The sequence below is a fragment of the Oncorhynchus clarkii genome, chromosome 3 (genome assembly GCF_045791955.1).
Source record: "Oncorhynchus clarkii lewisi isolate Uvic-CL-2024 chromosome 3, UVic_Ocla_1.0, whole genome shotgun sequence".
NCBI lineage: Eukaryota > Metazoa > Chordata > Actinopteri > Salmoniformes > Salmonidae > Oncorhynchus > Oncorhynchus clarkii.
Window position 1 is genome coordinate 69,156,191 of NC_092149.1, and position 17,670 is coordinate 69,173,860.

Here is a 17,670-nt window from a genome sequence, read left to right on the forward strand (position 1 = left end):
ACTTCAAATTCTTTTTCTGCCCAGACAGACAGCAATTTTTGATACTTAATGATATTCTAATTGTGTGGCTTGTTTGTCATCAGGAAAGTAAATAACACATGAATCAGATATTACACCTGGCCATTACAACAGATCAAAGATTTTTGTAAGGCAGTATAACGTTACTGGCCCCACGTACACATACAGTACATATGCATAAAGCAGTGGGTTGGTAGCCAGGCAGAATTTAAAGAGGACGTTTTATTTTTTACAACTAAATCTCTATTATTGATGTAAATCACATGTTATCGAAGGGTCCAGAAACCTTGTGTGATTTCACTTGTTTTTGAGAAACTTACCTCAAACATCGAATCACTTACTTATCCTCATTGTGTAGTATGGGCCCCTGAAATATCATTAACAAAGGCCTAAATACACCCAAATGCATCCTTTTAGAAATGGCCACACTCTCAGTATAGTGATGCAAGTCTTTAGATGTTGTACACATGAAATTGTGTCATTCTGGACTTTAACTGCCAAAATAAAATGAAACACTGGAGTAAATGAGGGATACAAAGTATCTTGAAAACAGGGGTTGCTTCCACACAGGAAGTTCCAGACACTTGTAGAATCTATGTCAAGGCCCAATGAAGCTGTTCTGCCTGCTTGTGGTGACACAACACCCTATTAAGACACTTTATGTTGGTGTTTCCTTTATTCTGGCAGTTACCTGTAGCAGCTACCTGTAGCAGCAGGCTACACAGAGAACGGAACAGCTGGTTAGGGGAAACGTCTCCAGCAATGTTCCCTCAAACTTTTTTCGCCACTGAGCAAATTTCAGGTCTGCTGAGCGCAAACTTCACTATAGTTGGAGACTTATATCTCCCTCAAAAACTTTAAGCATCAGCTATCTGAGCAGCTCACTGATCGTTGCAGCTGTACACAGCCCAACGAACCAACTACATACCTCATCCCCATATTGTTTTTATTTCCTTTTCCTTTTTCCTCTTTTGCACACCAGTATCTCTACTTGCACATCATCATCTGCACATCTATCACTCCAGTGTTAATCTGCTAAATTGTAAATACTTTGCTACTATGGCCTATGTATTGCCTTACCTCCTCACACCATTTAAACTCACTGTATATAGATTTTTCTATTGTTATTGACTGTACGTTTGTTTATCCCATGTATAACTCTTGTTGTTGTTTTTGTCGCACTGCTTTGCTTTCTTGGCCAGGTCGCAGTTGTAATTGAGAACTTGTTCTCAACTGGCCTACCTGGTTAAATAAAGGTGAAATAAAATAAAATTAAAAATTATAAATTTGAGCGCATGTTTACTGTGAACACTGAGACCTGTACTAGCTTTAAGTTAGTTTTAACAGTGGTCAAGTAGGCTACTATGGACCATAATGTAGGCAGGGCTTGACATGAACCTGTTTATCCACTTGTCCTTCAGACAGGGAGGTGACTGAAAATGTTGTTTGATGCAAGAAACCACTTTACAAAATAAAATCCATCATTATTCCCACACCATCATTACAGAGAATCAGATAAATGATGCTACCCTCTGCCTATTGGCTACTTAGCTTATTCAAGCCTCTCTCAAAATACAACACTGCCCCTCTAAGACAAAAAAAACTATTTACCTGACATTTTCAAAGATGTCTAGAAATGCAAATGTTTTGTGCTCTTGTAGGAAGCAATCACTCCCCCATTGCTAACTACAAATTATCAATAACTGGGCTAATTACTCAAACTAGCAAAGGATATGAACACATTTACAAATGTGCACACGTCGCTAAATGTAGCTCTCGCTTTGATCTCAAAACAAGCGCATTTCCTCACGACCGCTGATGCTGTAAAAACAGTCCAGTTCAAAGTAAATGGCACCGATCCATATATGGCAATCATCTATTTGCATATAGGCTTACTGCAGCTCTGATTGGTTATGGCACACTGGTCTGTGTAGATTACGGGTCTGAGTGGTGCCTGTCAATGCAATAGAATTCTACTCAGATGCCTTCTACAAAATCTCTTGCATAGTTAGTTTAGCAAACTAAGTCTTGCATAGTTTGTTTTCTTTCGGTATGTTGCATTGAAAGTGGCTAATATTGTGTTGATTCGATCACAGTTCCCGCAGTATAGGGACATGTTGATAGTGTAAAACTAATGGGGAAAACTCAAGAAAGTTGAGCGAAGCTCAATCTTGTGCTTCTTTGCACGGGCTGAGTGGCAGTCCCAGGGAACTGTGCGCCCGCATGCAGCTAAGCGGGAACATGGTCTTAGCACAAAAGGGAATATAACGTTGCGGATGACACAATGTCATGTATACAACATGTAAAGACCTATATCATCATACTGAGAGTTTTGACATTTCTAAAAGGATGTCATGTTTGGAGGATACCTGAGAGAATGCCAAGAGTGTGCAAAGCTGTCATCAGGGCAAAGAGTGGCTACTTTGAAGAATCTCAAATCAAAATATATATTATATTTGAGATTCTTCAGAGTAGCCACTCTTTGCCTTGATGACAGCTTTGCACACTCTTGGCATTCTCTCAGGTATCCTCCAAACATGACGTTTGGCATTGAGGCCAAGGAGTTCAATCTTGGTTTCACCAGACCAGTTTTGGCAAACTCCAAGCTGGCTGTCATGTGCCTTTTACTGAGAATTGGCTTCCGTCTGGCCACTCTACCATAAAGGCCTGATTGGTGGAGTGCTGCAGAGATGGTTGTCCTTCTGGAAGTTTCTCCCATTTCCACAGAGGAACTCTGGAGCTTTGTCAGAGTGACCATCAGGTTCTTGGTCACCTCCCTGACCAAGGCCCTTCTCCCTGATTGCTCAGTTTGGCCGGGCGCCCAGCTCTAGGAAGAGTCTTGCTGGTTCCAAACATCTTCCATTTTAGAATGATGGAGGCCACTGTGATCTTGGTCACTTCCCTGACCAAGGCTCTTCTCCCCAGATTGCTCAGTTTGGCCGGGCGCCCAGCTCTAGGAAGAGTCTTGGTGGTTCCAAACATCTTCCATATTAGAATGATGGAGGCCCCTGTGTTCCTGGGGACCTTCAATGCAGCAGAATGTATTTGGTACCCTTCCTCAGATCTGTGCCTCGATCCAATCCTGTCTCAGAGCTCCAAGGACAATTCCTTCAACCTCATGGCTTAGTTTTTGCTCTGACATGCACTGTCAACTTTGGGACCTTTCCAAATCATGTCCAATCAATTGAATTTACCACAGGTGGACTCCAATCAAGTTGTAGAAACATCTCAAGGATGACCAATGGAAACAGGATGCACCTGAGCTCAATATAGAGTCTCATAACAAAGGGTCTGTATACTTACTATGTAAATAAGGTATTTTTTTATATTTTTTTTGATACATTTGCAAAAACGGTTTCATTTCATCATTATGGAGTATTTTGTGTAGATTGATGAGAAAACATTTGTATTATATACATTTTAGAATAAGGAAAAAGTCAAGGGGTCTGAATACTTTCCCAAATGCACTTTACATCAAAAATAGAGATCTGGTTTAAAAAAATCTAAAACTTGTCCTGTCGCCCTTTCCTGCAGTCAATGACCAACAGCACCCTCTTTGGCCTCATGGGTGGAATGTTACTGATATTTTCCATAATTGTATTATTAACAAAATCCAGTGTTTGTATGTCAAACAGCATAACCACAGAGCAGCATGGCCACAGACAGCAGCATAACCACAGACAGCAGCATAACCACAGAGCAGCAGCATGGCCACAGACAGACAGCAGCATGGCCACAGACAGTCAGCAGCATGGCCACAGACAGTCAGCAGCATGGCCACAGACAGTCAGCAGCATGGCCACAGACAGTCAGCAGCATGGCCACAGACAGACAGCAGCATGGCCACAGACAGTCAGCAGCATGGCCACAGACAGTCAGCAGCATGGCCACAGACAGTCAGCAGCATGGCCACAGACAGTCAGCAGCATGGCCACAGACAGTCAGCAGCATGGCCACAGACAGTCAGCAGCATGGCCACAGACAGTCAGCAGCATGGCCACAGACAGACAGCAGCATGGCCACGAACAGTCAGCAGCATGGCCACGAACAGTCAGCAGCATGGCCACGAACAGTCAGCAGCATGGCCACGAACAGTCAGCAGCATGGCCACGGACAGTCAGCAGCATGGCCACGGACAGTCAGCAGCATGGCCACGGACAGTCAGCAGCATGGCCACTGACAGTCAGCAGCATGGCCACGGACAGTCAGCAGCATGGCCACGGACAGTCAGCAGCATGGTCACAGACAGTCAGCAGCATGGCCACTGACAGACAGCAGCATGGCCACTGACAGACAGCAGCATGGCCACTGACAGACAGCAGCATGGCCACTGACAGACAGCAGCATGGCCACTGACAGACAGCAGCATGGCCACTGACAGACAGCAGCATGGCCACTGACTGACAGCAGCATGGCCACTGACAAGCAGTATAACCATGGACAGCATTATGGCCACTGATATCAGCACTGACAGACAGCAGCATAACCATGGACAGCATTATGGCCACTGATATCAGCACTGACAGACAGCAGCATAACCATGGACAGCAGCACTGACAGACAGCAGCACTGACAGACAGCAGCACTGACAGACAGCAGCACTGACAGACAGCAGCACTGACAGACATCAGCATGACCACTGACAGCAGCGTGAGCACCGAAAGACAGCAGCTCGATCACAGACAGCAGCATAACCACAGACAGCAGCATGACCAATGACATCAGCACAGACAGACAGCAGCATGGCAACAGACAGACAGCAGCATGGCCAGACAGCAGGCTGAAACTACAGACAGATTCTTAACACTGGTGACAGCTGGAGGTAGAGCTGTCTCGAAAAGGAGAGCACCCCTCACTCTCTATCCACAAATTCCCAAACATAGTGTTTGTATAATACACTAATGCTCTTATGTGCAAAGAAAGAAAACCACAGGAGCAGCATATCATTTTTTGGGCCCAGCACCGGTGGTTACATTTGTGGTGCGCATATCACAAACACTCTTTATCTGTGTTGTTATATTTCACTGCCTCTGCCCTACCACAAATACATCATATCCCCTACCACACATACAAACACAGCCTCTCTCATATCACACACACATCCTCTCTCCCTTACTGGTCCACAGATCCAGCTGCAGCTTCAGTTAACAATCAGCACCACACAGCCAGAGCCCCTCACATTACATCTCATCTGAATGGCAGAGTGGGAGGGCTGCTACAAAGAAGGAGATGAGGAGGAGAGGAGACAGGAGAGAAGAAGGGATGAAGGAGGGATGACAGGAGGTAGATAATGAAGGATAGGGGATGACATCTGGCTTTGTGAAGATGCATGGAGCTCTGCCTATCTGCACTGCACCTATACTGCAGAATGACAAATAAAAGAGAGGGATGGAGAGGGGGTGAGGAAGGGAAGGAAGGAGGGGTGAGGGAGGTGAGATTTAGAGAGAGAAATGGGATGGGAGGGAGGGAGAAAAGATGAGGGAGAAAGAGACCTATCTGGATCCAGGTCAGTGAATAAAGCAGCTGTGGTTGAAACACCTGACACTCTTCATTGTGTAGTCAGACACCTTGGCCCGTACATAATCCATAAATAATCCCCCCTGCAGGCCAGGACTGGTGATATGTAGCCTACAGATGGGTCATTCCACCAATTCGGTGCCTTTTGAGAAGTGCAACTTGGTCCAAAAAAAAGTTTGATTTCACCTAATTTTAACATTCTGTCATAAAAAGCATGTGTTAAACTTAATAACAAAACATGTTTTCCCATCTCAAGAGGTTAAATAAAAAAATGACTATTAAGTGCCAAATAAAGTAACAGGGTTGACCGTAACATGGTTGACAGATTTCATCTTAACTCAGCCATAAATTCCCCTGTGCCGGGGGAATGGAAGCTTGTTGTGTGCAACAGGGATGTGCAATTGAATGAAAAAAAATATAGAAATAGTTAAATAGATAAAACTATTTTGGCCTGTCTATCTATGGGTAACATGGTTGATATGTTCTGCTTGACCCACTCAGTTTTCCAACAGTAAACACCAGCAAATGGCCAGCAAGAATAGAACCAGCTCACCTGCTTTTACGCTATGATTTGACTATTAGATGTTCAGTGTTGCTTTTGAAAAATATTTTAAAAGGAATAGTTTCACCATATTCAAACGAGAGTTCAGTTCACATAACAGGGTTGAACGTAAAATAAGGGACAGACTAATCAGACAATTAAATTAATCCCTAATCACATTCAAAATTAAAAATTATATTCAGAAATAACTTTGTCAAAGCAAAAAAATAACTAGTGCTTTACAGTGATGGTGAAACTTTGAGAAATGTGGGGATAAAGTAGATTAAAATAATTAATTCATATTAAAAATATGATTTATTGAATTCCTACATTAAAGGGCACTTCATTTAATATAACAGGCTTTTAAAATTCCATATTGGTGCACAATTAATACTTAAAATATCAAAAGGACGCAAAAGGGACTAATTTCGTGGAACGACCCAAATACTGATTCTCTATCAAACCTCATGTTTACTGCTAGGCTGTATTCATATCATACAGCTTCAGGAGATGATTCAGATTAATACAAAGATATACTGTAAGTACATGGAAAGAGAGGGGGTGAGGGACTACTGAAATGGAGAGAGAGAATGAAAGTGCGGGGAGAGAGAGTAGAGAAAGGTGGACAGATCCAGTCAGAACAGAAGTCATGTGACTCACCGAGACATGCCCCGTCCATCTCTTCATAGCCCAGGCTACAGACACACTTCCCCAAAGGTACCAGCCAGTCACCGTCGGCGCCGCAGTACAGTTTGGGAGTGTCCCTCTCCTCGGCATGCTCCACACACACTCCCCTGACCTCCACCAGGGAGGAGGAGTCGACCCGGGGCACGGTGTCAGGGAAGGAGGCCAGGTTCCTCAGGGTGAAGGGACACTTCTTATAGTACACCCTGACTGAGACCAGGGCGATGCATGCCCCAATGTCCTGGAACGCCAGGTAGAAACCCTTCCTGGAGATAGGACCCACTTCCCGAACCTATAGAAAACATTGTGGATCAATAAAGCTAACTGAATTGAACTTTATTAAATGGATGCTCACATGCATTTCACAACAACATGTCCCTAGTACGCAGTGCCTAAACAATTGTCCCTTGTGGGATAAATCAAATAACATGGGCAGCATTCTGTTTCTGCTCTCTTGCCAACTCCTTATGGAATTACCATGCCAAACAATAGGAGTCGGCAAGAGGGCAGAAAAAGACTGGCACCCAGGCTATAAGTCACATATTATTGAATTGAGTTAATTGAGGTGATGGACCTCAGTGTTGAGCTTCAGAATGCGGTCTCCCAGGTCCATCTGGGTGAAGCTCTCGTCGGCTGCAATGGTGTCGATCTTGGTGTACTGGGCGGGTTTGAACTTGACCCCGTGGGACTCGTCTGTCTCATAGTAGAAAAGGTTGAAGGTCTCCTTGCAGGTCCCAGATACCCAGGGGATGGAGTTACAGTCTCTCAGAGTGAACCGCAGCTCCACGTACACCTTGCAAAAATAATAAACAAAGTAAAGTAGCTAATGTTTTATTCAAAGCCACTTACAGGAAATGCAGTTGGTTAATATGTGGCCCATGCGGGAACTGAACCTGCAACCCAGGTGTTATCAGCACCATGTTCCAACCCATGCTCAGAACCCCTACACACCTTCTGTGCTGCCTGACGGAAGATCCAATTGGAGCGTAGCCAGTTGTTCTGGTTGGGTTCCATCACGTGACACACCTGGAAGGTATGGATGGGACGGTTGTGTTCATCCATCTCTGTTATAGCATCCCACTGGAGAGGAGGAGGAAGAGAGGTGAGGAAGAAAACAAAAAAAAGGACTGTTAGTGAGCTGCTAAAGTACTATTGATACACTATACAGTATATACAAAAGCATGTGGAGACCCCTTTAAATCAGTGGATTTGGCTATTTCAGCCAAACCCGTTGCTGACAGGTGAATAAAATTGAGCACCAAGCTATACAATCTACATAGACTAACATTGGCAGTGGAATGGCATCTCTGAAGAGCACAGCGACTTTCAACGTGGCACCGTCATAGGATGCCACCTTTACAACAAGTCAGTTCGTCAAATTTCTGCCCTGCTAGAGCTCACCCAGTCAAGTGCTGTTACTGTGAAGTGGAAACGTCTAGGAGCAACAACGGCTCAGTCGTGAAGTGGTAGGCCACACAAGCTCACAGAACAGGACCACCGAGTGATAAAGCGTGTAGCGCGTAAAAATCGTCTGTCCTCGGTTGCAACACTCACTACCGAGTTCCAAACTGCCTCTGGAAGCAACGTCAGCACAAGAACTGTTTGTGTGTTTCCATGGCCCAAGCAGCCGCACACATGCCTAAGATCACCATGCGCAGTGCCAAGCGTCGGCTGGAGTGGTGTAAAGCTCGCCACCATTGGACTCTGGAGCAGTAGGAATACATTTTCTGAGTGATGAGTGATGAATCACGCTTCACCATCTGGCAGTCCGACGGACGAATCTGGGTTTGACGGATGCCAGGAGAACACTACCTGCCCGAATGCATAGTACCAACTGTAAAGTTTGGTGGATGAGGAATAATGGTCTTGGGTTGTTTTTCATGGTTTGGGCTAGGCCCCTTAGTTCCAGTGAATGGAAATCTTAACACTACAACATACAATGCCAAGGCCCTATCCTAGCCCTATCCTGTTTCAAAATAACAAAGCACCTGTGCACAAAGCGAGTACCATACAGAAATGGTTTGTCAACATCGGTGTGAAAGAACTTGATTGGCCTGCACAAAGCCCTAACCTCAACCCAATGGAAAACCTTTGGGATGAAGTGGAACGCTGACAGCGAGCCAGGCCTAATCGGCCAACATCAACGCACAACCTCACTAATTCTCTTGTGGCTGAATGGAAGCAAGTCCCCGCAGCAATGTTCCAACATCTCGTGGAAAGCTTTCCTAGAAGAGTGGAGGTTGTTATAGCATCAAAGGGGGGGACCAACTCCATATTAATGCCCATGATATTGGAATGAGATGTTCGACGAGAAGGTGTACACATACTTTTGGTCATCTAGTGATATCGCTAAAAGCAGCTCAACATTACAAAATAAGAGAGAGGAACAGGACCGTTACTAAACAATTCAAACCTCAGTTGAACCCATCACTAACCACCTGTACCCCACCTCTGTGACTCCCAGGTCATGTGACAAGGGTGACAGCCCTGTAAGTGCTTCATGAGGTCAGCAGGCCACCTGCCTCTGTGTTTTTGGAATAGAAGTCTATTGGAGGTGTTTAGCCCTGACCTCTGGCTCTACCCTCTATTACACTGACATGCACACAGTGTGACAGCTGTAGAGTGACCATGGATCATCTAACACCAAGCTCCCAGAATCAAATTACCTGCTGAGGAAAATGGTTTTAAATCAGCTCAACAACAACACAATAGCTGCCCTTCAGTCTAGACACATCAATCAACAATATGACTCTGACCTCTGTATGCACTTTGACCTCCACATACCCTTTGTCCTTGGGCAGTTCATCTTACTCAAAAGTGTTTGTCACGATTGTCGTATGCATGAGACCAAGGCGCAGCGTTGTATGCGTACATTCTCTTTTAATGAATGAAACACTTAACAAACACAACAAACTAAAAGCTATACAAATTAGTGCAGACAGGCAACTAAACATAGTCAAGATCCCACCACACAAATGTGGGAAATGGCTACCTAAATATGATCCCCAATCAGAGACAACAATAAACAGCTGTCTCTGATTGGGAACCATATCAGGCCAACATAGACATACAAAAACCCATAGACATACAAAAACTAGAGTACCCATCCTAGTCACACCCTGACCTAACCAAAATATATAGAAAAACAGAGATATCTAAATTCAGTGCGTGACAGTGTTGCATTAAAATAAGAAGTATTTGCAAGGAATAGGTATATTGTCACTCCCAGCCCTGTCTCCTCAACCAACAAAATCCACAAAAGTGTCTAATGTCTAAAAATTAAAAACACAACCGTACCAAGTATAGAGAAGAACCCCCCCCTCCTTCTCTCCCCGACTCACTCACTCTGTCACCCCACCTCTCTTCTCCCTTTCCTTTCCCCCTCTCCACCTCTTTCCTCCCTCCCCTCCTCTGACGTTTCTACCAGTCTAATTAATAAGTGGGAAGAACAGAAGCTCTTTATTAGCAAACAGACTATGGAAAGTTGGGGAAAGAAGATGCTAATTTGAGCCAATTATTTCAGTGATAATAAGTAGTTTTGTACTTATCTAAACACTACCTACCAACAGGAGAACCGTAATCACATCCTGATGGTTAGTTATACAGACTCATTATCCTTTTAATGACATGTTTTAATTCAATCTAAAAGACAACACATTTTAATCTATTTCTCCCTCAAGGTTTCACAGTAATAATAATGTAATTAAAACAAATTGATTTTGATTAAGTATTATATTTCCTAATATGCTTCATGTTGTATTGTTTTGCTGTGAATTCTGAAAGGATCCCAACACACCCACCCATCTACAACTCTCTCCGTTTGTGTACGCCAGATTGTACATACAGGTGTCAAAATATCAAATATTATTTCACAACTAGAATTACACCAGTGATACAAATGGACTGACATGTCTTTGCACTTAACCCATCTAAATGTATTAAATGAAATAAAGAGATCGTCAGTAAGCATAAAAGCTGTGACACACTTCTAGATCATGCATTGGAGTTTTCCTACACTGCCACAGTCAGGTATGAAAATGCTTTATATCCTGGCCAGTTGTTTAGTGGGTGATCATTACAACACCCGAACAGGTACAGTAGCTACAGTGCCTTCAGAAAGTATTCATACCCCTTATTCCACAATTTGTTGTGTTACAGCCTGAATTCGAAAGGTATTCAATGCATTTTGTTCCTCACAATGAGAAAGTGAAAACATGTTTTTAGACTTTTTTCACATTCATTGAAAATCTAAAACAGAAATATCTCATTTATATACAGTACCAGTCAAAAGTTTGGACACACCTACTCATTCCAGGGTTTTTCTTTATTTGTATTATTTTCTACATTGTAGAATAACTATGAATCATCAAAACTATGAAATAACACATACTGTATGGAATTATGTAGTAACCCAAAAAGTGTTAAACAAATCCAAATATATATTTTTCAAAGTAGCCACCCTTTGCCTTGATGACAGCTTTGCACACTCTTGGCATTCTCTCAACCAGCTTCATGAGGTAGTCACCTGGAATGTGTTTCAATTATCAGGTGTGCCTTGTTAAACGTTAATTTGTGGAATTTCTTTCCTTCTTAATGCGTTTGAGACAATCAGTTGTGTTGTGACAAGGTAGGGGTGGTATACAGAAGACAGCCCTATTTGGTAAAAAAACAAGTCCATATTATGGCAAGAAGAACAGCTCAAATAAGCAAAGAGAAATGACAGTCCATCATTACCTTAAGACATGAAGGTCAGTCAATATGGAATATTTCAAGGACTTTGAAAGTTTCTTCAAGTGCAGTTGTAAAAACGATCAAACGCTATGTTGAAACTGGCTCTCATGAGGACCGCCAGAAGAAAGGAAGACCCAGAGTTACCTCTGCTGCAGAGGATAAGTTCATTAGAGTTACCATCCTCAGAAATTGCATCCCAAATAAATGCTTCACAGAGTTCAAGTAACAGACACATCTCAACATCAACTGTTCAGGGGAGACTACATGAATCAGGCCTTCATGGTCAAATTGCTGCAAAGAAACAGCTACTAAAGGACACCAATAAGAAGAAGAGACTTGCTTGGGCCAAGAAACACAAGCAATGGACATTAGACCAGTGGAAAATTGTCCTTTGGTCTGATGAGTCCAAATTTGAGATATTTGGATGAAGCGAAGCATTTCTCTACAACCGCAATAACATCTGCTAAACACGTGTATGTGACAAATAACACTTGATTCGATTTGACTGGGTGTATTGATATACCATCCAAAGTGTAATGAATAACTTCATCATGCTCAAAGGGATATTCAATGTCTGCTTTTTAATGTTTTACCCATCTACTGTACCAATAGGTGCCCTTCTTTGCGAGGCATTGGAAAAACTCTCTGGTCTTTGTGGTTGAAAAGGTGTTTTAAATTCACTGCTCGACAGTGGGAACTTATAGATAATTGTGTGTGTGGGGTACAGAGATGATGTAGTCATTCAAAAATCATGTTAAACACTATTATTGCACAAAGAGTCCATGCAACTTATTATGTGACTTGTTAAGTACATTTTTACTCCTGAACTTATTTAGGCTTGCCATAGCAAAGGGTTTGAATACTTATTGACTCAAGATAATACAGCGTTTGATTTTTTTATAAAAAATGTGTAAAATCTGAATTTAATCAATTTTAAATTCAAGCTGTAACACAACAAAATGTGGTAAGATGTCAAAAGGGGTCTGAATACTTTCTGAAGGTACTGTAAATGTCGGTGTAACCTTATCAGTAGACTCCTGTATCAGCAACCTACTTCACAAGGCCTCCTCATCCCACAAAGGTATCTCTTTAAAGACTTACATAAACTCCCTCTCTCCAGCTTAGAGAAACTAAAGGAGCTTGAGAGAGTTAGTCTCTGTAAGGCCAGAGATAGACACCCTGGGGTGGTCTTAGAATAGGACTCTCTACAGAGACACCAGTGTGTGTGTGTGTGTGTGTGTGACTGGTTACACATTGATGGGGGATAGTGTAACAGGGACCGAATGATGCTGAGGCCTGTGGTATAAGTGAGTGTGTGTGTATGTGTGCTTCATCCTGTCTGTCCTCTGGGTGGTACCCCTGCCATCTCTCAGTCACCCCAAAGCTGATTTGAAGGAAGCATCAGGTCCCAGTGGCCCCTGCACAGCCCTCTATGGGGCCCCTGTCTCTCATAGTGCAGCCCTTCCACACACAGAGCTTTGCTCTAAGAGGTCCTGTGTGGCCCTCCACACTCAACCCTGACACCTCAGAGACTCAGTTCAGTATCTCAACACTGTGACTGGACCCAGTCGGGGGGAATGTTCACTTGAAACTTCAAACAAGCTACGTTTATTTCCCTGTTTCTGGGTGATAAAACTTGATTTTGTCAGGCCGGGGAGCTGTGTTTGGGAGTGGACAGCTCAGAGCTCTTTTCAGCTGAGAGAGGGGAGACAGAGAAAAATTGCATCTGTAATGGAGTGTGTAGTTCCAGGAAATTGGGCTGTGTAGCTGTGTTATGAGACATAACCCTCAACAAGGGCCTGAGCACGGCCGGGTTTTGTGTCAACCTTGAGGCAGACAGACTATAACATGGATCCAATTAGCTATCAAAACACAGGCTGATTCAATACCTGTTAGATCTGTGAAAACACCTAATGCTCTGGCTAAAATCAACACAACGATGATGAAACCAAAGCGATGGTGTGATGTGTCCACTGGCCGAGGGAGGGAGATCGATAGAGAGGGAGAGGTAGAGACCTAGGGAGTGAGAGCGAGAGAGCGAGAGAAAGATGGCAGGTAAAGGGGAAGACAGGGAGGCAGGGGGTGGGTGTCAAATCCCATCAAAGAGATCCAAGAACTATGTGGGTATTCAGCGGTCTGCTGGTGTGTGTGTGTGTGTGTGTGTGTGTGTGTGTGTGTGATAAACGGTGACAGCGCTAAAGACAGGACCCCTGCGGACACAGTAACCTGTGAGGGATGAATCTAAAAGACCTTGTGCCAGACAGACCAGAGAAAGAGAAAGAGGGAGAGAAAATATGAGAGAGAAAGAGGAAAGGAGAGTGATTTGTTTACAGCAGGAAACGGTGTGGAGAGAGATTACTATAGAGAGCCTATACACTGAGGTGGAACAGTAAAATAATACCCGAAACAGAAAATCTGAAGGAATCCATCCTCCTTCTGAACCATCTCTGTGCCCTGCACACATCTTTAAAACACATCACAATCATATCAGTCCATCTCAGTCCATATACAGTCTGAAAAATACAAAAAGAGAAAGTGTTCAAAAACTAAGAAAGAGGTCACTCTGGCTAGTGCCTTCGGAATGTATTCATCAGTCTACACACAATATCCCATAATTGCAGATTAAAAGAAAGGTTTTTAGACATTTTTGCTCATTTATAAAAAGTGTAAAACTCAAATATTACATTTAAATAACTATTCAGACCCTTTACTCAGTACTTTGTTGAAGCATCTTTGGCAGTGATTTCAGCTGTGTGTCTTCTTCGGTATGAAGCCACAATCTTAGTGCACCTGTATTTGGGGACTTTCTCCCATTCTTCTCTGCAGATCCTGTCAAGCTCTGTCAGAATTGGATGGGGAGCGTTGCTGCACGTCTATTTTCAGGTCTCTTCAGGTCTTGATCAGGTTCGTCTGGGCTCTGGCTAGGCCACTCAAGGACATTCAGAGACTTGTCCCGAAGCCACTCCTGTATTGTCTTGGCTATGTGCTTAGGGACGTTGTCCTGTTGGAAGGTGAATCTTCGCCCCAGTCTGATGTCCTGAGTGCTCTGGAGCAGGTTTTGATCAAGGATCTATTCATATTTTTCTCTGAAAAACACCCCAACAGCATGATACTGCCACCACCATGCTTCACCCTAGGGATGGTGCCAGGTTTCCTCCAGATGTGACGCTTGGCATTCAGGCCAAAGAGTTAAATCTTAGTTTCATCAGACCAGAGAATCTTGTTTCTCATGGTCTGAGAGTCTTTAGGTGCCTTTGGCAAACCCCAAGCAGGCTGTCATGTGGCTTTTACTGAGGAGAGGCTTCCATTTGGCCACTCTACCATAAAGGCCTGATTGGTGGAGCGCTGCAGAGATGCTTGTCCTACTGGAAGGTTCTCCCATCTCCACAGAGGAACTCTAGAACTCTGTCAGAGTGACAATCGGGTTCTTGGTCACTTCCCTGACCAAGGCCCTTCTCCCTGATTGCTCAGTTTGGCCGGGCGGCCAGCTCTAGGAAGAGTCTTGGTGGTTCCAAACTTCTTCCATTTAAGAATGATGGAGGCCACTGTGTTCTTGGGGACCTTCAATAATGCAGAATTTTTTTGGTGCCCTTCCTCAGATCTGTGCCTCGACACAATCCTGTCTCAGAGCTCCAAAGACAATTCCTTCAACCTCATTGCTTGGTTTTGGCTCTGACATGCACTGTCAACTGTGGGACCTTATATAGACAGGTGTGTGCCTTGACAAATCATGTCCAATCAATTGAATTTACCACAGGTGGACTCCAATCAAGATGTAGAAACATCTCAAGGGTGATCAATGGAAACAGGATGCAACTGAGCTCAATGTTGGGTCTCATAGCAAAGGGTCTGAATACTTATGTAAATAAGGTATTTCTGTTTTTTCTATTTAATATATTTGCAAAAATATCAAAAAATCTGATTTTGCTTTGTCATTATGGGGTAGTGTGGGTAGATAGCTGAAGATGTTTTATTTATTTAATCGATTTTAGAATAAGGCTGTAAAGTAACAAAATATGGAAAAAGTAAAGGGGTCTGAATACTTTCCGAAGGCACTGTAAGTCTCTAAGGTCTTAGTAAATGTTGAAGAATGTTTAGTTTATCTCTTAGGTATGGTTTTCTCCCTCTCAAATTAAGCAAAATGATACTCTTAGGTTATGCATTTTATGTGTCCGAAAAGCAGAGAAAAGATCAGGCCCTAAAGCAAGTCTTAACATACATAATTGAACACTTTATTTCGTGAAGACTGGAGTATTGATTTCTTTGTGAGATTAAGCCCCATTCCAGCCACTCACTGAAGAGAGTCAGTCTTTTACAGCCTTCTTCCAGCCTAATGCCCCAGGGATGAACTACTGCTTTTAAAGACACTGTAGTGTAGGTCTGACTGGGGCTCAGTGGGACTAGAGAGAACTACTGTAGGTATGAATGGGGCTCAGTGGGACTAGAGAGAACTACTGTAGGTCTGACTGGGACTAGAGAGAACTACTGTAGGTATGAATGGGGCTCAGTGGGACTAGAGAGAACTACTGTAGGTCTGACTGGGGCTCAGTGGGACTATAGAGAACTACTATATGTCTGACTTGGACTATAGAGAACTACTGTAGGTCTGACTGAGACTAGAGAGAACTACTATAGGTCTGACTGGGACTAGAGAGAACTACTATAGGTCTGACTGGGACTAGAGAGAATTACTATAGGTCTGACTGGGACTCGAGAGAACTACTGTAGGTCTGACTGGGACTAGAGAGAACTACTATAGGTCTGACTGGGGATCAGTGGGACTAGAGAGAACTACTGTAGGTCTGACGGTGACTAGAGAGAACGACTGGGACTCGAGAGAACTACTGTAGGTCTGACTGGGGCTCAGTGGGATTAGAGAGAATTACTGTAGGTCTGACTGGGACTAGAGAGAACTACTATAGGTCTGACTGGGGCTCAGTGGGACTAGAGAGAACTACTGTAGGTCTGACTGGGACTCGAGATAACTACTATAGGTCTGACTGGGACTAGAGAGAACTACTATAGGTCTGACTGGGACTAGAGAGAACTACTATAGGTCTGACTGGGGCTCAGTGGAACTAGAGAGAACTACTGTAGGTCTGACTGGGACTCAGTGGGACTAGAGAGAACTACTATAGGTCTGACTGGGGCTCAGTGGAACTAGAGAGAACTACTATAGGTCTGACTGGGACTCAGTGGGACTAGAGAGAACTACTACAGGTCTGACTGGGACTAGAGGGAACTACTATAGGTCTGACTGGGGCTCAGATGGACTAGAGAGAACTACTGTAGGTCTGGCTGGGACTAGAGAGAACCACTATAGGTCTGACTGGGACTAGAGAGAACTACTGTAGGTCTGACTGGGACTAGAGAGAACTACTGTAGGTCTGACTGGGGCTCAGTGGGACTAGAGAGAACTACTGTAGGTCTGACTGGGACTAGAGATAACTACTATAGGTCTGACTGGGACTAGAGAGAACTACTGTAGGTCTGACTGGGACTAGAGAGAACTACGGTAGGTCTGACTGGGACTCGAGAGAACTACTCAGTGGGACTGACTGGAGCTCAGTGGGACTAGAGAGATAGTTACTTTTAACTGCACTCTTCACCTGACTCTGGCACAGAGAATGGAAAATGGCCAAATACAACAAGTGTAGACTTTACCGTGAAATGCTTACTTACAAGCCCTTAACCAACAGTGCAGTTCAAGAAGAAGAAAATATTTACCTAGTAGACTAAAATAAAAAGTTATACTACAAAGTAACACAATAAGAATAACAATAACGAGGCTCTATACAGGGGGCACCTTTACCAAGTCAGTGTGCAGGGGTACGGGCTAGTTGAGGTAATCCGTACATGTAGGTGGGGTGAAGTGACTATGCATAGGTAACAAACAAACAGCGAGTAGCAGCAGTGTACAAGAGGGGGGTCAATGTAAATTGTCTGGTGGCAATTTTTATGAATTGTTCAGCAGTCTAATTGCTTGGGGGTAGAAGCAGTTGAAGAGCCTTTTGGTCCTAGAATTGGTGCTCCGGTACCGCTTGCCATGCGGTATCAGAGAAAACAGTCTATAACTTGGTTAAAAAGTAGTTAAACAGATATAACTTGTAATGCATTAGAGCTGTAGTCAATGAATAGCATTCTCACATAGGTGTTTCTTTTGTCCAGGTGGGAAAGGG

At 43.6% G+C, this 17,670-nt stretch overlaps 1 protein-coding gene across 1 annotated transcript in view; it reads right to left on the reverse strand.

The window, feature by feature from the left end:
- Positions 1-17,670, reverse strand: part of LOC139402657 (ephrin type-A receptor 6-like) — a 244,584-nt gene that overhangs the window by 152,339 nt on the left and 74,575 nt on the right. Inside the window, exons 3-5 of the mRNA XM_071146549.1 lie at positions 7,712-7,840; positions 7,335-7,553; positions 6,737-7,052 (exon numbers count right to left, since the gene is read on the reverse strand). Coding sequence (XP_071002650.1) covers positions 6,737-7,052; positions 7,335-7,553; positions 7,712-7,840 — 664 coding nt within the window. The remainder of the gene's footprint in view (positions 1-6,736; positions 7,053-7,334; positions 7,554-7,711; positions 7,841-17,670) is intronic.